The sequence below is a fragment of the Plectropomus leopardus genome, chromosome 9 (assembly GCF_008729295.1).
Source record: "Plectropomus leopardus isolate mb chromosome 9, YSFRI_Pleo_2.0, whole genome shotgun sequence".
Lineage (NCBI taxonomy): Eukaryota > Metazoa > Chordata > Actinopteri > Perciformes > Serranidae > Plectropomus > Plectropomus leopardus.
The window spans coordinates 24,115,684-24,138,378 of NC_056471.1; the positions used below are offsets into that span (position 1 = coordinate 24,115,684).

General features: G+C 37.5%; 1 protein-coding gene across 6 annotated transcripts in view; it reads right to left on the minus strand.

The window, feature by feature from the left end:
• diaph2 (diaphanous-related formin 2) overlaps positions 1–22,695 on the minus strand; it is a 462,271-nt gene that overhangs the window by 434,030 nt on the left and 5,546 nt on the right. For 5 of the 6 annotated variants that reach the window (XM_042493105.1, XM_042493108.1, XM_042493104.1 and 2 more), the window contains exons 3-4: positions 7,959–7,991; positions 5,591–5,767 (exon numbers count right to left, since the gene is read on the minus strand). In XM_042493105.1, coding sequence (XP_042349039.1) covers positions 5,591–5,767; positions 7,959–7,991 — 210 coding nt within the window. The remainder of the gene's footprint in view (positions 1–5,590; positions 5,768–7,958; positions 7,992–22,695) is intronic. The other variant, XM_042493107.1, reaches the window with a different exon arrangement.

Sequence of the window (22,695 nt, forward strand, 5' to 3'; positions counted from 1 at the left end):
GAACACACAGTGCAGTATTCGCCCAGAACAAAATAACAATATGGTCAATTAGCCAATGCTTTTTTGTTGTTATTTATTTTGTTTTGGGTGTTATTTATTCCCCTTTATATACCAGGGAAACAAAGAAATCCTCATTATAAAAAAAAACAACAAAAAAATCTGTTCTGTTTAAAATCAAAAACTTTTCACTGTATATTTCATTATGTCCTCTCTAATGTCTATTTTTTTATTGCTGTGAAAAACAACAAATTTGTCCTTCAAACAACTGTATCAAGTTTCTCTCTCAAAAAAAAAAAAGGATTACATCTGAATGCATTGTGACAACCTTATAATTTACATTTGCCCATTATTTTGACAGAAGAGGGCTTGAACACATAATAATGTAACTCGACACAACCTCTGTTAGCTGTTTGAGTCTGGTGGCCAGAACTAACAGCTATCGTTAACTTGCTCTCCACTCGTCGATCAACATGGGTTACTTGTTTACAATGTAGCATTATCATGGGAAAATAGAGTGTACCTGCTGGCACGTCGGTAATCTTCTCATCCTGAAGGCATCCAGTTTTTGTAGTAAACAGTTTTCTATTGTTATATTGTTATTCTAACGATAGGACACCATTAGTTTGAAAACGTGTTTTTAGTCAGCACAAAATTTATGTGACAATACTGAAAAAGAAATCTGCCCCTGCCATTAGCGAATGGCATTTTATCTGCCAATGGGTAGAGGGCAGCTAACAAGGTGAATATAGGCCAATACCAATGTTTGGACGATAAATTGTTGCATCCCTAGTGCATAACAAGTAGGACAATGATACACTGTTTTCAGTCCTTTTGGCTCTGTAACTCTGCCATACTGGATTTGAATTGAAACAATGGCTGAGGTTAATGAGCTGACTTTTAGCTTAATTTCGTCCCCTTTGATTACACAGACTCTCAACTGAATTTGTAGCCCCTTGTAAATATATATCCCACTGAGTTTTATAACAATTCAACAACACACTTAAACCTACTAAATACAGCCAAAGCAACCATGCTTGTGACTGGCCAAGTCAGCCACCTCAATCCAACTAAACAAGTGTTTCACTTAATAGAGACCAGCCTGCAAGACAAGCAATACGTAAAGATGGCTGCATGACAGACCTGGCAGAGCATCACCAGGAAGAAACCCAGCATATGCTGAATTCAATGGATCATAGATTGCAGGAAGTCATTAAATGCTAGGGATTTGCAACCAAGTATTAAATGTTGACTTAACTTAAGCTAATGATTTGGCCTGTAAATTATGTTACCCCCAAATCTGTGACAAAATGTATAAAAGTGCTGCAATTTCAATATGGTTTATCAAATGTATAAGCAAGCACTTTAATTTCATAGCCATAGTTTCATTTTGACTAAAATGTCCTGGGGTGAAGAGCCAAACAACAAAATAAACAGTATCTCACTGTCTTTCTATCGAGGAAATATCCTGTATATAACTACATGATGGGCAGAAATTCCAAAATCCTGTGGTGCGATGCAGCTGCAAACACAGCCTAATCCAGAGAGCTACAGGCTTCAGATCATAGAAAAGAGCAATTAATGACTAGCATCAAATATGACTGAGCCTGAAATGGATATGAAGAGTCCGTGCAATGGGGAAAAGTGGATCTAAGAAAAGTGGAAGACGTATAAAAATGTTTTGCTTCAACTGTGACAAATGGATTATTTCGTCCACTACCCTCAAGTCTGATCCATGGGTGTGCAAGGGCACACACAGTAACTCTCCTGTGGGCTGGTTTTAATGTCCTGGTGCAGAGTGTAACTGCTGAGGGATCACATAGGGGCTTATTACTAGGAGTGTTCATCCTGACAATGGCGCATAGAGAGGCACATAAAACCTCAAACTGGCCACAGCAGCACTGCAATGTGACATCCTTCTTTCACTGGTCCTTCTTATGTGCGAGCACCGCAACACCAACAACAGTGACAAACCTGCACCGGAATCAAATCAATTCAATCAATACTGAGGATGTAGGTCAGGGTCTAGGGGGTTTCCATGCTGACAGACAGGTAAAAGCATAATTTGGGTAATAATGCTCCAACTGCTAATGAAAGCACACATCTTAAAGCGCCCAGATGCAGCAAAAAGTAATGCCATCAGGGAGATTTTTATCTGGTTGGAGCAAATGAGATGACATTCAGTGATAACAATGGCCAATGGTTTTCTGTAGAGTCACCTTAATTTTGCAAAGGCTAAAAAGCAGGGCTCAGGATTAAACTGCAACAGGGGGACAAAAACATGTTTGGGACGAACAGAGATCTTTCCCAGGACACTTTTTAGGATGAAAGGATGCAGTAAACTCACAATAGACATGTTAGGGAACATGCCACATTTTTACAGATAATGCTTAATTATGAACAATAAGTCACTGCTGAAATCAGCAGGAGCAGAGCTAGTTACCGCTAACTGTTAGCAGCCAGTGGCCGGAACTAACAGCTAACAAAGGTTGCATTGCGTTTCAATGATGCAACCCAGCATTATTTTGTAAAATTGAGTATTGGGCAAAGTAAATTATAACTTAACAAAAGATGTATTCAATGGAATCTCGTAAGAAAATCAAATAAATACAGTTGTTTGACAGAGAAAGTTGTTGCTGTTTTGAAAGCAATATAAAAAATATATTAGAGGGGGAATTGTAATATATATCTTAAAAGATTCTGAAGCTGTTAAAATAAAGGTTGTTGTAAAAATAAAGATTGAATTTGTTCTCAGTCAAAGACACTGTACTGAAGGACTTTAAAACGGTTATTTTTTTTTAAATGAGAAGAATAAGATTTCTTGGTTTTTCCTGACACATTCAGTAGGAATAAATAACAAAACAAGATAAACAAAAACAAAAACACATCAGATACCAGATATTAGTCAAATGGTTATTTCAGACATTGGTATCAGCCCAGAATTTCACAATCGGTGCATCGTATTTTCTTCAATGGTCCAGACAATAAAGAGTCACATTGATGAGGAAAGGGTTAAATGAAAGTTTAGTGTAAGGGCTTTACAGCCTACTGAATGCTGATTAAGTTAGTTCACATGTTTATTTTGTGTTCCTAGGTTGAACCTCTTGGATTGGAGTCTGCTACTGCAACACAGCTGCCTCCTTAGTGAGATGCAAATACCGGACATTTCATCAGCGGCTTTACTGCTGTGCATTTTGATGAGGGGCTCTGAATTCCATCTGTGCACATCTTGAGAAGTCCAACGGCAGGACACAGAGTAAAGACATACACTACATCTAAAGGCACTGCTGACGGTAAATGCTTTTTTCATACATTTTTATCGCTGTAGTTTTATGAATATACTTCCCCTCTCAATGGTTAGCTTCAAAAATTCTAGAAAGAGTTCATTTGGTTTTCCTCACAACTCCCACCAGGGTGTTTCTTCCTATATCTTCCCAGATCCCTTTGATGACCTTTCAGTAATAGGCTGTGTGCTTTTTAGGCTTTGAGATACAAAGCGCAATGTGTAAACCACTTTCCAGAGAAAAATATTTTTACTTTCTCCTAGTCATTAATGCACAGTGGGTGGTCTCACTAATATGGCAGGGGTCATCCCTTCATTTGAAGCAGGCTAGACATCTAAGACTGTGGCATGTAGCACCATAAAAACAATCAATAACAGAATGGGTGTAAAGACAACGAGTGCAATGAAACTGTGTGTGTGTATGGCACAAAAAGAGATAGAGAGATGACAAAGATAGATGCTGAAGAGAAGCTACTGCCATCCAAAGAAACTACCCACTACTGTCATTTCTATGTTTGCTGCATCAAAGCAGAAAAGTTTATGGACTATGAGAGCAAATAGCAGTGGCCTCAAAAGTACATAAGTAAATAACCCTTTTCTTTTTGATTTCATTACTGTAATTATACTTTCCATCCCCAAGTGTCAAGGCCCGTCAAATGTCAGACCAGCAAACATGCCTTCTGTGTCGTCTGTCACTGAGCAAATTGAAGCCTGGGTTTAATGTCACGCTGCTGTGAGCACAAACATAGTAATTGAGAGGTGAACTGAGTGACAGGGATGAGCACCCAGGCAAGAAAACACTGAGCAGTAGCCTGATGAAAACCAGGAGCACTGGTCGCATTTCTCTGGCCCTAGCAATAAAGACCATTGTATGAGAAAAAAGGAAAGGCAGGCACCGTACCTAGCACACACACACTCTCAGAGACATTATCTACAATAGTACACACAACCTATGCAATGAAGCCAGAGTAATTCAGCTCCCCACTTCAAAGAGATGGGCTGAAAGCTTTTTGTTAGATTTCAATCCTGCAGTACATAAGGCCAAAAATGCATTTCAATGGAGAAAATCACAAGTGTGACAGAGCTTTGACCCCACAGATGAGTGCGAAGTGAATTTCAAAGTTTCGTGTTCTTCTCACAGTGGCCTAGGGAATGCGTATAAGGAACCCAGCTTCACAAAAGCTTAATATCTGAGGGCAAAAATGCATTAATCTTTACTATAAATATTGTATATATACTGTGCGTATCTCAGGTTTATTTTGGATTAATAAACACTAGATACTATATTTAAGTTAAAGTGTTGTAGCATTGTAAATCATCTGAAAATGAATCTTCATGTGACATATTTGTGAATTTATTTTACATGTTGTGCCTCAAGTCAGGGTTTGTCATCAAAGACGAGGTCCTGTGTAACCCCATGAGAGGGCACTGTTTCATGTCACCATGGGAGTTTTGCACACTGCTTTTGAGATATGCTGCCATGATTTAACATCTCATTGTGTGTGCTTTCACCCAAGTATTGATTTGTGGGGGCTTAAACCTGCACAATATTTACATGATTCGCAAACCACTGTTGTTACATCAGTGATTCTGAATCATACATATGAATACTAAGTACTGATGCCTTTCTAACCTATGTCACAGTTTGAGAGAAAAAAAAAATCACATATCTATACATCTACAGATGAAGTTCAGCCCTGTCTCTGCTCACAGCTCTATGTGTTTGTGTGACTAAACTCAAAAGTACGAGAAGTTTGTTTGTGGATGCACATGCTTATATGCACCATTGGGTCTTGGATTATTTATATTGAGTATGCAAATGCAAAATATCATGGTTTCAGATATGATGCTGCAATACATTTTGGTAAAACTGAATTTGTTCATTTACATCATTCATATCTTTATTGGAGCATTGTATCTAGGCAAATTAAATAGTCAAGTGACAAACTATTTTAAGATGGTGCATAAAACTAGGAAAGCTTTGAACAGTGTTGATTTAATTATCATCCTTGTTTGCATGCCTGGCAAAGCTTTTCTCCACAAAACAAAAATCTCATCATCAGTAGATTTGCGAAGTAATATATTGACAGGAACTTTCTGCCTTGTCAAACTCCTCTTCACAGACATACATGTTAGCAGCTCTGTTTCTCTACATGTGCACCTCTTTGGATAGATTTATGAACCAATTTAAGATTTCATAATAGAATACTGATTATTTATTATTCTGTGGCAGCTGTAATAAAACTGCAGTGGAGTGCTTCAGATGACCTTATGCAGAGGAAACACTGCAAGAGAAAATACAAAGCTCACCATCATCTTCTCAAAGAGGTCAATAATCTCCTTTTCTGAGAGGTTCATGGAGCGGTCGTCAAAGAGTGGCTGAGGAATGGGTAGCTCCGTCTGGGTGGAGAGGGGATCTGTTGGATGCTGTATAAGGAGCTTCTCTTTCTTCATTCCTGTTTTCCTGAAACTGGTGATTCGATCACGCTGAAACAAAACACAGTGTTTGAAATGTTAAAATAGGGCACTGTTAACAATCCTGTTTAGACTAAGCCAAGTATAAGGCTCTCATTTTTTATGTTATTCCTATTTTTCCCTGAAAAAGAAGTAAAAGTTGATTGGATTAAACAGCCTGTAACCCAAATTTCATGTACCCACACATCAAAGAGTTGTTCCGTTTCCTGCTTTCAGAGGACACTGTTCACCACGATTTACAGTAAACAGGATCCTCTGAAGGCGAGGACAGCTCCAAATGTATGTTTGCTAATAAAAGTGGGAAAAATAGGGCACAAAATGCAAAAGAGCTACTGATTTTGCTTCAGATCAGCTAGAATCCTTGCAAGTTCATTTAAGAGTTCTTCCAGACTTCATTTTGTATGGTAAAAAGCATTGCTGCTTTGACCTCTGTTGGTTCAGATATGTAACTCTATTGCCCATCTCACCACACCCAACATTTACAGCCAACACTGGTGCTTTATACAATATTGGATTGTGAGGTGCTGCACAGCACAGGGAGGACACAAAGCAAGGGCCAACCACTAAAATTTCAGTGCAAGCATGTTATCAAGACTGGCTGTAGTTATTTTGTTGAGACATGGGGTATTGACAACAAGTCTATAATAACACAATTGGGACCAGGAGGCTGTAATGCTCATTCCAAACCAGAAAACAAAACTGTTAGAATGACAGGTTTTGCTGCTGTTATATTGTTGCTACTAGTGAGGTAAAAAAAGTTTGTCCTAAGGGTGGCACAAGAGGCATTCCACCCCTGTTTTATAGCATCAAATGACTACTTCAAACCAAACTCATCAGAAAAATTAACGCTTGAGAACAAATCAGTGTGATTAGGACTACCTTAACAGTTTGAAACCATTTTTCGGAAAATTTTATTTGACATGTACTTTGATTTTTTTTTTTTTACTTTGGCCCACGGCATGTCCACTAACATCAAAGGGGGTACAGTATAGTTTTTGATCCATGCAGCAGACAGCGACCAGGGTCGGATCAACATGTTTTAGCTTCACTTTTGGGTAGCTATTTCATCATCCACCTTATTATACAGCCTGTGATACATAGACAAATAAACAAACACCAACACCATCTCAGGAAACAATAAAAAACAAAACTACAAATGCTCACACAGTTAACTGTATATTTGTAGTCTAATTTTAATTTCAAAGGTTTTTTTGGGTATTTTTTAAAATCCATTTTGTACTTGTTCAATATTTAAAACAACTACAGCTAAAGTTTGCAACATACTAGATACGCAAAAAAAAAAGTATTTGTTACAGTATAACATATGACATTTATCAGGACGTTACTTACCATCATACCCACAGGATTACCTGGTTTGTGTTTTTGGTATTAGAATAGTTTTAGCATACAATATCAACTTAATCTCATTGTGATAACGTCACTGTGGTTCAGTTGAATTACTTTGTGAAACTCATCAGTTGAGAATATTCTGGTGAATGTAGAAAGTTTAGTGTGAAAGCAGAAAAAGTGCATGCAAACAGACAATGTTAGTCCTATTTTGTAAAATGGAGTGAAGAGGGCATGCTGAATGAATAAACATATATAAATGAAATGGAAAGACAAACATGACATGATGACTTACATGATGTCACTACTATCAGTTGGCTGAAATATTACTGGTTGGATCAAACATACTGTGTGCTAATACAAACACAGCATGAGCCTGTAAGTGTCAAAGTTAAGCTATTTGTTAACTAAGGGTATTAAAAAAGCCCCAGGCTCAAACATCTAATCGGAAGTGCTACTGATAATTGCACACTGAATGATCTATGAGCTGCTTATAAAAGTCTTGATGCTATGGGCTGAATTTTGTTCATTATGAAAAATTTAGGATGTCTGTGGTGTTAAATAATAGCACCATGAAAAATCATTTTTCATTTACACTGCATTATGGAGGCTGCCACAACAATAAGTGAGATAGCTTTAAGCTTACCTTTTTTTTGCTATTGTAAGGTAACACAAACTGTTGTGTTACCTGTGTTTGATTGTTTGATGTTTGATTAATATATGAATTTAATGAATCTGCTTGTAGCACATTCGATCCATCCACATATTTCAGTCATCAAGTCCCATGCAGCCATAACAAAACATGAGATGATGTTAAACAAAACTAGTCACACCAAAATTAAACCGAGCACCTTACCATATCATCAGCCAATGTTTTTATGTGTATGTTCTGTTGGAGGGAGGGCACAGTGTGAAAAACAGGATCCAACAGAAAATGACAACACCGCAAAGTGCACTGTATGTTTCCAATTGGAAGTGTGCTCACATGTACAGTGTCCTCCGGATACCGTCTCATTATCCTCTCAGAATCTAAATTAAGTTACCAATTAAGAAATGCATATTTTTACACCAGAAAATACACACAGGATTTGCCACTAAATAGCTAGGAACCATTGTCTGTTTTTAAATGAGGATATGAGCATATCCAGGATATTGTACATGTGTAGGATGCAACAATACTGGATGATCCCAAATAATAGTGTATTTTATGTATGTAAACATAAGTGTGTGTTCAAGGGTGAACATCCCAAGCACACACACTTTGGGCACATACAAAACAAATGTATAAAATGATGCATATCATAAAACACCTGTACTCCCATAGCCACAGACACAATATGCATATTTGTCCATAACACCCATTTAAACATGTAGGTTAGTACAGCTTTGTTAAAGTTTTGTATATCCCCAAAATAATACACTTTATGAGTTTGAGCAAGGCAAAGAATATGAGCAAAGCAATATGCAAAACAGCCTGGCACATTTAACCACCAAAGGGTTATTTTATTTCTGTGTATTCTAAAGAGCATCTCTTGTGGTGACAGTGGCCCAATTGAATCATTCTCGTTTATGGTTATTGTAAACTGCAGTCAAAGAAATTCTCAACTTTTCAATTATCTCCGTTTACATACAAATCAAATATTCGCTTCCTCACAAAATGTTACAAATAGCTCATATAACAAATTAAAACCACAGCTTCTCTTTACTACAGATGTTTATCTTCATCTCAGACACAATAAGACAGGCTACTGCCAAAGGCTTGTGGCTCGGCAAGGGACAGCCATTTGAAACACACCTCAAATGGGAAGCAGTAGCAGCACTGCCATATGCTGTGGCGCTAGGCTGTGAAGCACTAATGAGTAGGGAGATGTGGGGTGGTGATGGCCATAAAGCCTGCCTCCAGCCGCAGATTTCTCCCCTATTCCAATCAGGAAACTACTGGTGCCGGGGTGAGCAAACAGATTGGCTCTAACCTGCACCTCTCTCTGTGCATCTTCATCAGCTGTCGCTGTGGGCAACACTGAGCAGGCACTCAAACTGCCATATCTATCACTAGTTTTGTCTGCAACAACTGATCAACAGTTGGGAGATAAAGCTATGAGCCACAGAAAACAAAGCTTCAGTCTCTTTGTGCAAAGCTATTATTTTGAGTCAAGATAACAAATATGTCTCATTCATGCAGCATTATGCATAGAGAGGGTTCTGCCTGGGATGTTAAGCTATTTGTTTCACCATTATTCCTGGCCTTAAACATTGATGCACAACTTCTAACAACATTAAAAAGCTAAGAATTTGACCTGGGCAACAACTTTTCCCACTTCCAACTCAGAGCGTATGTATCATTAAGCCCAGCATTCTCTTGCAGTCTAAAACTGCGTGAAACAATAGCTAATTTTCAAATGGAGTACTTAAACATTTTCTAATCAATTTAACAACAATCAAACCACTGTTTGGTTAATTGCCTTGACTTGAGGGCCTTTCCTTGCCCATTATCTTGGCAACATCGCAACAACGCAATTTAACATCTAACAATTAAGCTTGCATGTCCTCTGGGCTTCTCCCGCTTATTAAAGTAAACTTTTTCATCATAATAAATGTTTATTACCAAACACATATTCCTCTAAATAACCTAATCAAATTAGCTCTGGGTCCCTCCTTAATCAAATATGATTATGACTCCATGCAGATCTTTAAAAATGAAAACACAGTGCAATATCCCACAACTTGAGAGTCAATTTGGGGACACAAAACCATGCCAGTATGCACATTTTTTGCAATAACATCTTAAATTATTATCACAAACTACAATTAATGCTAATATTACATTAACTCTTTGACACAAAAGCATTTAATTGATCTTAGTTTCATCAAAAGAATTACAACTGGTGTTACATCCAAGACGGACAAAGGACAAACTTTGTTTCGAATAGGCTACCATTACACAGCTTGCATAGCAACAATGCCTGTTATTCCCAACCAATTTAACTAGACCATCTGTATGATGTCATTTTAACTCACTCACTGGAACTATCACTATAAAATCAGTAGCCACGATGCCTCTTTAAAACGAGTTTAGAAGGAAATTAGGTTTTACTTTAATTAGTTCTAATAATAACAAAGGATTACTTGGAGCTGGTAGTGAGGACTATAACACTATGTGCCATTGACAGTTCTTGGAAACTTCATGAAACTATCTTCTGTTCCTGTTTAATCAACTGCTTAGCTCAGCTACAGGCTAGAAAATCTTTGCAGCACTCACACTGCTTTGTCAGTGTGGCAAGAAATTCACATTTACTGGAAGAAAAAAAAAAGAGACTTCCCCAAGTTGAGAGAAGAGCTGCAAAAAATGTACGAATTTCTGCAAATCTTATTAGCCTTGTACACGTGTACACTTCCCACACCACATACTGTGTTCATTCATGTAATAAACACCAAAGTAATTTTAACTGTTTACGACACAACCTAAAACCAATTCAGAACCTTTCCTCACCCCGCATCTGTTGTATTCAGTGGAGTAAAGCACATTGCTTTGCAGTCAACATAAACAACAATTCAGGGCCCTTGCACTGAAGACATGTTACATACAGTGTTCAGAACCATGAAGCAATAAACTATTATTAACTCTCTAGAAGCAATAGTGATTGACATCAGAGAGCTGTGAAACACAGAAGAGAATAAAAATTTTACACTTTACACCCCACAATAACAACAAACGGGATAAAACACTGCTAGCAAAATGAATGGCCAACAAAAGAAAGTACAACATCAACTCACTCGTATAGCCAAGAATAAACAGGCATGCTACTTGTCCGTATAACAACTTGTCCGGCTGGGTATTGTTGAGAAATTTAAATATCACTATATTTTCATATACTACAATGTTGCAAGGTTTATTTTTGGTGCTTTCACAAAATACTGCCACAACAGGACTTTTGATAAATAGTCATCAATAATGTGGATATAATGGCTAAGTAGGTAAAGGCAAATATTAGCAGTTTGAACAGTCTAGTGAGTTCAGAAATTACATCAACTTTCCTATAATGACGCCTTTAAAACCAGGACAAGAAAATACTTACGGTATTACATTATCCAAAATCTGAGATGACATCTTGTCTTATATCAGGATATCAATAAAATATCATTATATTGTTCAGCCTAAATAACAATGTTGATACTTAATGTGCCATGTTAACATGAAAATGATATACAGGAACTTTGTACCCTGAGTCAGGAATGACAAACTAAAATTTAAAAAATAATTTAAAAAAACATAACAAAACCCCTACAGCGTTGTACAGTGGTATGGGTGATTTGGATTGTAAATCTGAAAATACTGTGCTGCAGTGAGGACTTTTGTTCACTTCTAATGTATTACTTACTTCAGTAGCTCATATTGTTTATGTGCAATTAAACTAAATTTGCCTATTGTGACAACAAAACTAAAAAGTGGCACAGACGTACACTACAAATAAAGCACACCATACAGGAGCACAGGAGACTGCTATTGTTCAAACCGTACCATGGAAAACTTGGTTTGCCAATTTGCCACAGCTTGTAAACATGACAACACCCTACAGCACAGTAACAGTATAAAGCATAAAAGATCTAGAGACACATGCACTGATCACTACACACCTTAAACCCCTACAGCTCTTTTCAAGCCAGACATCTACCAGTCAGCAGAAAACACTGATGAGAAATTTAGAAACAGCTTAACATAATGCAAAAGAAGAATTGTTATTCCAAAAAACTGACAGCATGGCCTGAATACATTCAAGTGGGAAAAAACTGCAAGTAATCTGATGCACAGCAAAGACATTGCAAGTGCATCATTTGTGGGAATGGTAGCTGATACATGTCTGTGCCTTACAACAGAAAATTTGAAAAAAGAAAAAAAAAACACTGCCTTGTGTTGAATGTCACCTTAAAAGATTACATTTGGACTGTTGCTCCAAAACATTTCAATAGAGTGCAGCACAGCTCTTACTACAAAAAGGTACAACACCCTGTCCAAAGCCCTGCTAATGCATATCAGATTACACATTTGACAACACAGACATTATTAAACCATCATCTAGTCTGTATGCATTATGTGAAGAAGGAAACCAAAAAGCTGGTATTATAGCAAAAAACAATTAAGTTGAACCATACAGTGCAAGACAAACTTGTAGCTGACAGGCCGTACGGCCATGGAACTACTTTCTTGTAGTTACATTAGAGACTAATGGTTGCTAGTCACTGCCATAAACATCGAAATTACATAATTTGTCTTTGTGTAATCAGATAGGATGTACAGCATTGCCAATATCATGCTCAATTTTAGGGGAGTGGCATCAGACAGCACCAAATACCAACCGAGTAACTGAATTAGACATAGTCTAAATAAATCAATTTAGCTAAATTAATCTTGTTACAAAGTCTTCTCAATAGCTTTCTTTGTGAACTCGGAGAGGTAGTGCACAGCACAGCACAGACAACCCTGCTACAAAAGATTTATGAAAGCCTGAAAGTAACATTTATCCTACTTGATAAAATCTATCAAATTAATCTTCATGTTTGCACTCTGAGTTTGCCCTTCTCAAGCAGAGCACAGAAGGGGGAAAAGAGGCTTAAAGACACACTAAGACCCTATTTACACCTGACATTTCATGTCACATATATCCAACTATATTTGGGGAGCATTTATCCATTTGGGATATATTTACCAATAAAAGTGACTTCAGTAGCCAGATAGAAAAGCAAATACCCTCTCCCTGTGTTTTCACTCACACTACGCAAATAACTCTTCCAAAACATTAAATGACAGTAAACATCTGTTTCGTTTGCACTACAGCCCTGAATCTCATGATTATTCAAACTTTTAGTAGATGCGCTCATCTCTTCAGCTCCAGGGCCTGTTTCAAGAAGGTGCTAAACTGAGTCGTCTGAATAACTTTGCAGAGTTAAATCCGCAACAGGTTTTGGTTGTATTTTTTTACATCAGTCATTTTCTTTAGAGCTGAAATGGCTCTGTGTTTTACTCAGCGAATCATAACAATTCAGTAAAAACTGCATACAAGAGGTGTACATTGTCAAGAAATGATTCAAAACAACCATTTATTAGCTCACTCTTTTACAGAAAGTGTATCTATATTACTTGTTTTCTAGTCACATGATAGAAACATTGAAAGTAATTATATAGCCACAATGCAAACAGTCTTTCCTCAATCACTAGAGAGGTTTCAATGCCACGAATCACAACAGTATCACAAAAGTAAATCTGTAAAGTCAGATTCAATGTGTTTTTTTTCTGACCAAACAGTCATTCAAAAACACAGCACACGGTACATAGTGTTATAACTGTAGGCAGTGCCACAAGCATACACATGTGGCAAGCTCACAGTGAACAACAGACACACAACATGTTATCCCACAGAAAAAACGATCACAAAAACATAATGGCACACTTGTCCTCTTTGCAAACAAGATTAGGAACAATTTAATCAGGAACTGAATGCCATGTTATTCTCCTAAAAATAAATAAATTACATCTTCACAGTTGCAGTGTTGACTAAGTTCCACAGTATTCACTTTTTTCATTCAAGTTCATCCAAAAACATTTCAGAGCATGTAACTAATTTGAAAATGAAAAAAAAATGTGCTTGATTTCTGCAAGAGCTGAAGTGCCTTTAAAAGGGCATGAGACTGTGTTAGTGTTATTATTTCAGGAGAGTGCTGGTACTGTTTACAGTTTCCTAAAACAGCAACTATTGAAAAGGGGAAGCACACAAAAGCCAGCAGAGCTAAGATTTGAATGGATGGCACTGGATGGGCTGACCATGTGACTGTAGACTAGCACAGCACTGCCCTCAGGTTATTGCTGTCTCTGTTGAAAGCAAATTTCTAGTACTGTATCCTTGAGGGTTCACATGATATGCAGCTATTACAAAAATTTAAGGTTAGTAAGAAAGTTAAAAATGTTAGTGTAGAATGTTACAATTGTTATTCTGCCTGATTTTAGCTACAATTTAAAACTGAATGTGCATTGTTCACATCAATTTAACCAGTATTTCTCTCTGATTGCTGACGTGAAAAAACAAATAAACTCCTAACCTCCATGTTATCTGTAAGCTGTTTGCTAATGATATATAATAAAGTGCTATCCAGATAAAAGTCACATTTCAGTGCCTTAATAAATGTAATAGTATTCTCTTCTGTAATGAGTATACCTGGCACCTAACTGTGTAGCATTCTACCACTACAAATTTGTGAGTATTTTAAGATTTTAAAGATGACTCATGATATCCCTATGTCAAGCCTTTTTCATAAGATGTGCCAGGCAGTGCATCACGTCTATTCTAGCAGCCAGCTAGTCGTGCTTGTGCACTGACCTCTTTTCACAGTGTCCCACATTGCATGAAAAGGTCTATTCAACAAATCAATTTGTTTAATTTAATGATTAAATCATTCAGTTCAAATACACTATAAGCTTGCCTTCTCTCCATATACTAGTAGGATGACTTGCATCTAAGCACATGATTCTGTGACACTGTGTGTTGCACTATATAATCACAGAAAGTAGTTTCGCGGTTTCTCAGTCAAAACACAGTCTAGTCTACCCCTCATGAATCATAAAACTACTGTATGCAACTCTGACAAAATGCAAAGCTGAATAATGTATTGTTGGACTTGATGCTCAACATGCTTTTTTAATGTGAAACAAAGGCAGCCAAATACATTCCCCATTCTTAACTCTTAGATCTAATCTTCTGATGTACATTAAAGGGTTCATCTCAAAGCATGGAGCTGTGAGTCTGTCAGTTTCTTCCACTGTGTGACTACAGCATTCTTCACCACTTCCTCCCTCCAACTTCCTGAATGCCATTAAAAACGCTCACATGTGGTTCATTTCCTGTCGTTTCTCACACGTCTCCCAAACTCAGCCACGGTTACATTTACTCAATAATATATCATGTAAAAATGTGAACAAAATACAAAGCGTATGCAAGAAAAATAAAAGGTAAGACTACGTGACAAAAATTTTGTTTTTGAGGTTGACCACATAAGCAATTCAGAGCAGCCTCAAGCATGTGTCAAGCTGACAACCTGTACTAACAACCTGCTAACATGACCTAAAATGATCTCTAAGGCTTCCCCCAAAGCTCATGTATCAAAGCCTCAAAGGCTTCAAATGCCACGGCTTCCAACAGCAGCCACAGTGAGCCATTAAGTATGATTCACAATGTGATACTCTCAAAACTGTCAAAAGCATGAAGCTTAACAACACTGTTGCTTAGCAGAATACTTGATTCCAATAAAAAAAAACGCACTATTTTCAAAATTGGGCTGTGGCCTAATGTGTAGCAGAGCGAATAAGTGTAGACAAAAAATCTAAAAGTGACAGTGGATCACAGTATCTCTTCAGGTGTGGCAAAACTGATTTTACAACAATAAATTAATTTGTTAAGTTGATGATGATGATGATAAAGCAAAACTGGGGCTGTCATTTACAGCTATTATTCAAGTATTTAGGAAATCACAGAAAAACTGCAAAGTAGTGCTATTCAAGGTTACAAAAGTTATATGGGGCCTTACAATAATTTCAAAAATCCATGCTAAATGATGGAAAAATATGCTAAATGATCCATGATAAATAACTTTATATTAACTACAAACTTTGAAGCAACTGTATGTCTAAACAATTTCTCGATAGCCTCCAGAATAAAAAGTTGTGTACACCTTTCCAAGCTCTCCCATGTCCAGGGTCTCTCATTACAGATGCCACTGCTGAACTGTCCATTCATTACTGAAGCCTTAATTACTTTAATGACAAACTGAGAGATGAGCATGATTACAATCATTACGCCAATTACATTAATAAGTGTTAATTACAAATTGCAAACTCTCTCAAATAAAACCTGACAAAAAAATGATGGACATGTGCCAGTGTTGAGGGTATGCCAGCTTTCCCCTCTGCCTAATTTTGGGGCAGTTTCTAAAGGCCCTTGGCAACACAATTTCACAGATAGCACAAAAGCATTAAAGACCTTACAGGGTGTCCACAGGTATCACACACTTAAACTGAATGCTCTAAAGACCTTTTCAAAATCATTTTTAACCAAATTTAAGACTGCTTTTTGCACAAATCACCTGTCTCTTCTTATTTAAGCATTGCAGGTAAGTATAAGTAGTAGTATAAATGTGGTAGGTAGGTTTTAGGTAGAAATGTGGCTACTAGATTGAGTTAGATGTATCTAATTTTATATTTTATATATGCACCTCTACATGTAAAAAATAAAATAAAACTACAGTATTAGGTTCAGTGGTTGGATTAAAGATATGTAACATTAGAAATTTGGACTTTCACACAAAAGAGCCTGACTCATTTTGGTGAAAAGAAATGTAAAAAATGAAATTGAATGTAATATCTGTGGCATTGAAAACCCCAAAAATTCAGACTTAAGACTAATGACTTTTAAGTCCCAGTATTAACAAAATTGAATTTGAGACATTTTAAAACTTTTTAAGGACCCGCAAAAGCCCTGCCATATCACCTTAACCCTTTGAAACCTAGATCAAGATCAGTGCTAAATTCAGACACTTTTTAGAAGCTGTTAAACCCTTTGAGTCCAAAGCAAACTGATTTGATTTCTTTCAAAAAAACATGGGAACATGGGACATGGGAGAAAGGCAGTGAGCAACTTGGCTGGAAATGTCCCACACATTGCAAGAAATCAGTAAAAGTTGACAAGAAAAGACCTGAGAATCTGTTGTTTTTTAAGGGGAAAATGTATTTATATATTTGAAGTTATGTTACAGGAAAATAAAAATCACATTTCAGTACGTTTTGGGCATGTCATGTGAAGTTGCTCATTGCCTTCTATCCTTATTTTTTGCAAGAAGTCGATCTCATTTGCATAGGTTTCCAGGGGTTAATGTACCCAGTTAGAGCTAACTAGTCAATGGAAATTACCAATCTTAAGTATCAATGCTAGCAAGCAGAGATGTGAGGGTCATTGTTTCCTTAACTTCGCGTTCATAAACAACAGCAAACAACAACAAACAACAGTTTTTTAATATACCAAGGCCCGGAATGGACATGGTGCAGCAATGTTAGCAAACATTTTGTTAGCTTCCAGTTTGCTTATCTCATTAAAAATGGCCGTTAGCCTAACACAAGACAACCGTCGACTTAACCGTTCAACAAAACGGTACGAGTTACAGTTACTAACCTCTCAAACTTCTCTGCAGGTCATTTAAGGTGGTTAAACAAAGTTGTAAACCACACTTTGTTGATACTGACGCTGTGAAACATCTTCTGGTTGGTGTCTTTTAGATTTAGGGTCACTTGCCTCCAAGACGAACCATTTCCAAACAGTTTTACTGTTGCAAAACCGTAACGTTAGCAACCTAAACCCGTCGCTGGGAGACCGTTTACGATAATTAGCTGCACCTGGCGTGTACGTTACTTGTAGCTGTACCTGAAGCTAACGAGCGGCACGGTAGACTGCGCTTTCTAAGCCGTTTTTGGCAGACTGAAATTAGCACAAACACAAATTTGACACTCCCAAACCACGCCATGAAATAACGACAGATGAAATGGCAGCTGGCTGGCACCGTTCTGCGCGCGCCAAGCATTTACGTTTCCTGTACAGTTTGTGGGTATGCTCCATTTCAGCTCCCCGGTGCGCCGCTTAAAGGAAACGGTGGGCGGGGAAACTGTTAAAAGGGAGTGTGTAAAACTAACAAAACAAATAACAATTTCAATCTACGTATCAAAAACAATGGTATGTTTTCCATTCTAATGTTGATAACATAATTTTACGTAAGCCTGAATTGCATTCATCAGTTTTGTGTAAATCTGTGTGCATTCCGCTTACTCGGTGCACCGCAGGCGTACGCCGGTATACAAATGGTGCGCACCCCGTGAAAAGGGGAGCGTAATCATTCAACCAGCTGACAAAACAAATAACAATGTCGGCCTATTGCGCAATAGTCGTGGTAGATTTTTTGGTTGGATAGTAATGTTCACAATGTGATTTTCTAAAAGCCGGACTGACAAACAGTTCTCTCAGTGAAAAACGACACATAAAACGCCCGTAGCTAGCAAGAAACATTACACCTCTGCGAGTCAAATGATTTTTTAGCACCGTATGTCTACCAGAGAGGAAAAGTATTTTTGACAGACTCAATATTGTCAACCTAGCTCAGTGTTCTTTCACCTTAACTTGGTTACCTTGCAGTAATTATCCCAATGCACAGCCAGAAGTCAATATTTTATATATATATAATCACGTAAAATCGTCATTTAAGCTAACAAAGAGCAATACCAGTCTTTGCATAGATCAGTCAACTTCAACCTCTATAGTTTGTTTGGTCAAATAACATTTCTGCACATGGTACAGACTACTTGAAATGTCAGGACCCCACTGTTTTCCTCTATTCTCTCTGCTGATGCCTATGTCTGTCTCTACTTTTGTCCACTAAAAGCTCAGTTTTTCGGGTCGGCAGCGTACAAAATCTTAATTCTGGGTTATTTACCATGTTAGCAGTGCATCCCACCACGCAGCAGCTTTTGGGCATGTTTCTGTTGTTTGCTTGCAGACGGAAAAGATAAGGAGGCACCTTCACTCAGTACAAAATCCATGGAGAAAGATGAGATGTTTTCCCCTCCGGTCGGGGCGGAGGTGTGCAGACTCCGCCTACCACTGACCTCTCAGGTGCTACCTACAATGTTTGTTTCAAAACTGTCCTCTAAGCACGCATTCTCCTACTTCTCACACTAAGAAATATTAAAATTTGTTTTTATGATCCCCCTGCTAATATTGGTCTTTCTTCCAGCACATGCTACATATAAAATTACACTATCCAGCTGGTTGTTTCCATCACATTATCAAGAATGCCTATATGAGCAGAGACCCACATGAATGTGACCTCTGTGCCTTGCCTTATTATTCTTAAGTGTACCGCCATGATTTGGTATTATAAATTAGTCTAGCCAGAGCATAAAAAGCTCACACTTTATTTGACTCAGTACATTGTAAAGCCACCAAAATGTCATATGTCCACAAACTACATTAAAGGGATATTTCAGATTTTTTTTTAAGTGGAGTTATACTGGATGCTTACCTATGGTCAGTGTATCACATACAGTAGACCTCTGTCAGCATTTCCTCAGAGGACTGGTTTGAGTCTGACACAGAAGCTAAGCAATTCACTGCTGTGGATGGGGATCAGCAACAAAATGTATTTTAGCCACCAAAAAATAAGTCTCACCTAAAAAAATCTATATCAGTTTAAGTGTATGCAATATTGAGAGTATTTTTACTGCTTTTTCTTTCCACCAGACAGCCTGTTTGTGACAGGGAAGCCTTTAACAGTTTTAGTTACCCTCATGTCAAAGTCACCAGACTCCATTGACAAAAACAGTAATCCTAGTATACTGAACAAGTAAGCTGCCTGATTTTTAGTGTATCTGAATTAATCCTTTTTTTGCCAAGGTCACACAATAACACAAACATAACTGTTGAAGGCATTGTTACAGCAGCAGATCCTGTGTTCAGCTATGTCAAATCAGTTTTTCTCCATGCAGTCTGGCTTTAAAGAATGACATAATTTTCTGGTTTGGAATCACTGTCTGACATTTATGTGAAGCAGTGAAAATACTCAAATGTAGCATACACTTAAACTGATATTGATTTTTTTTAGGTGGTACTTTTTTTTTAGTTGGCTAAAGTATGTTTTGTCACTTACACCTCCACAGAAGTGGATTGCTTAGCTTCCATGTGCAACTGCTGTCTGCTTCTTCAAACTGGGGGCGTACTAACTGAAATATACTGTATATAGTACACTGAAGTACCTCATATAACCCCACTTCTAAAAACAGAATCATCCCTTTAATTTATAAAATGACTTCTTTTTTTACAAATCCCCATTGTCTGCAAAAAAAAAAAAACAAATTCCCATATGAACAGGATGTTTATGTTATCTATAATTACAAAAAGTAATAATGGACTTCAACTCCCCAGATATGTCACTTTTATTTTAGAAAACTTTACTTATTCATTCAAGGTTTCTGATTGAATTTTTTCCTTGGCCTACAAACTGCCAATAATTAAACACACTTGTAAACTGAAGTAAAAACCTTTTAATTTAGAGCGAATGGTTTTCAAACATTTATTTTTCGATAACACTAGGTCTTTGGCTCTGATGTTTTTAAGATCTTATTTCTTGAACAAGTTGTTAATTTTGATAAGGGAGTTTGTTCAGATCGAATTCACCAAAGTGCTGAAGATTTGCAGCAATTGTGTGTAACGCGGGAAAAAAAGCATTGGGCTGAAGAGTGAATAGTCAACTCAGTTACATTGTAAATCACTGATCACTTTCACTCTCCCTCCCACTCATACACCAGAAAATGGCCTTTGAGATACTGATCACCCTTATTCCTTTTCTTGTAGATAATAGAAAGCAAAAGCTGACAAGTACAGTCTGTAATAACCAAGCAAGCATGAATCAGTCTCTTGACTGAATGATTGCATTACAAGATAAAGTAACCTACCAAACACACTGCAGATGATGAAGATTAGTACTTCTGCTTTGTAGTTACAAATTACAAGTTTAATCATCAAACATTTATTGCTTCAGAGCCTTATTGATTTGTGAATAGCAATCAGCATTTGACAAACTTGCTGAAGTGCAGCTAAAGCCTTCAGTAAACATAATGTCTGCTTCTTCTTCATGAAAGTCTCTTCCACAGAACATTCACTTGAAAAAAAACTGATGTATAACAAACCTCTACTCAGTGAATAGTTTGTTTTTATAAATTACTGCTACTTTACTATGGCTGAGTCTCTGAAGTTACAGCACTGCATATCACAAGACTGCGTGTCATAGGATACTAAACCATACATAGGGAAAATTCACAAAATGCTGTACCATGTCATGGAGATCTATTGCCTCACATTTCATAGTAAATTAATTAGTGCAACAAGCAAAACATGTTTGCTGTTGAGGCCTCTGACACACCAAGCGGTCAGCCAACAGTGAATGTTGTGTTGTCAGTGAGTGTCTGTTGCTCTAATCGCTGCTGTGTCATCTGCATCATTGTCACTAGTCAGTCATGTCAGCACGTAAAATCAACATTGGGAACAGCGGAGCCTTTTAATGAATAAAATCAGTCTGTCAGTTCAGCTCAGCGCATGAGAAGAGAAACAGAAGTAAGGAAAGTACACAAAGAACTACAGTCAAGAGAGAAAACTTGAAACAAACTTGTTTTTTAAGGTGAGATTGTTTTTCTTTAGCCACAGAGCTAAATGTTTCCTGATGATTTGAGTTGTTGTTCAGTAGCGCACAGTAAATATGCTCTGTTCTTCCAGCACTGGACTGTGTTGCTAATTGTGCAAACTGGCTAACTAGCGTCAAGGTGATCTTCAGGTTTTTCACTTTTTGTATTCCGTTCACACGCCACTTTTACACTGCCTGTTGAGGCGCGAATATCGCACCATTATTGCCACCTAGCCGTTTTGTACATAACATACGATTGAGGAGGTATTAACAGCCCCAAAACGAGGTCTGTGTAAAACGTAAAACAAAAAAGATGTGACCACAGGAGATTTTAAAAGTAGCAGTTAGCAGCCAACTCAAAGAAGAACAAAAGTGGACGTAAATGTCTTCAAATTGGGAAAACAATGACATTCGGGAGCTCCTTATCCTCCAGAGCAGAGAACGAGATCAACTGCCATATAACAAAGACAGTATGTAATTATTATTGCCATTTTATACCATTGTTATTGTATAAAAAGTTCTGCCGACTCATATATTACATCATGACTCTTTTGGTTCTGCGATGATGAAAACAATTTAAAATCAAACACTGGAGGGGAATGATGTCGCTGGCTTTTGATTCTGTGTAAAACTGCAAAGGAGGCAAAGATAAGGGACTTAGTAGCAGCCCCATAGCAGATCTCTGGGGAAAAAAAGGGTTTACAGACTACCGTCATCTGCTGGTATGAAGAGTTATTTCCTCTCACACAGGTGCAGAATACACATGCTAGTTGGCCCTCTCTTGTAGTCCTTACAGTGTGTTCATGTGCAACTTTTTGGCTGAGACAAAGGGTAACCTGAGGCAACACAACAGTCAGCTTTTTTGCAGCTAGTTCTTTGATGTCAGTATGGTGTATCTTGGCCTTTAGGCTTACACAAGATTACTTGTGAAGAGGAAACTATTGTAAAACAAATAGATACTTTCACCAAACCTTAAAATCCTAAACACCTCACTTTATGAAAACAATCACCTCATCAGCGATGAAATCTACATGTACAGAGGCACATAAGAAATGTCTGTTGTATTCAGATTGTCAAATACGGTTATATCAACACAGTGTGTGAAGTGAAGCCACACAGTTGTTGTATGAGTGCATTAGGATGACTTTTCCCTCATGCTGTTCTGTGTGAGGTCATCTTTTACTCTGGTATGCAAGAGGGGCGATATTTATCTCTTTCTGTCAAACCGGCTCCCCTGAATTCCTCCATAAAGACTTCATTCCATCTGTCTGTTTTATTGGCTGTCATGCTTTTGCAACATCAAGAAACGGACATTACCACAAAGTATAGCT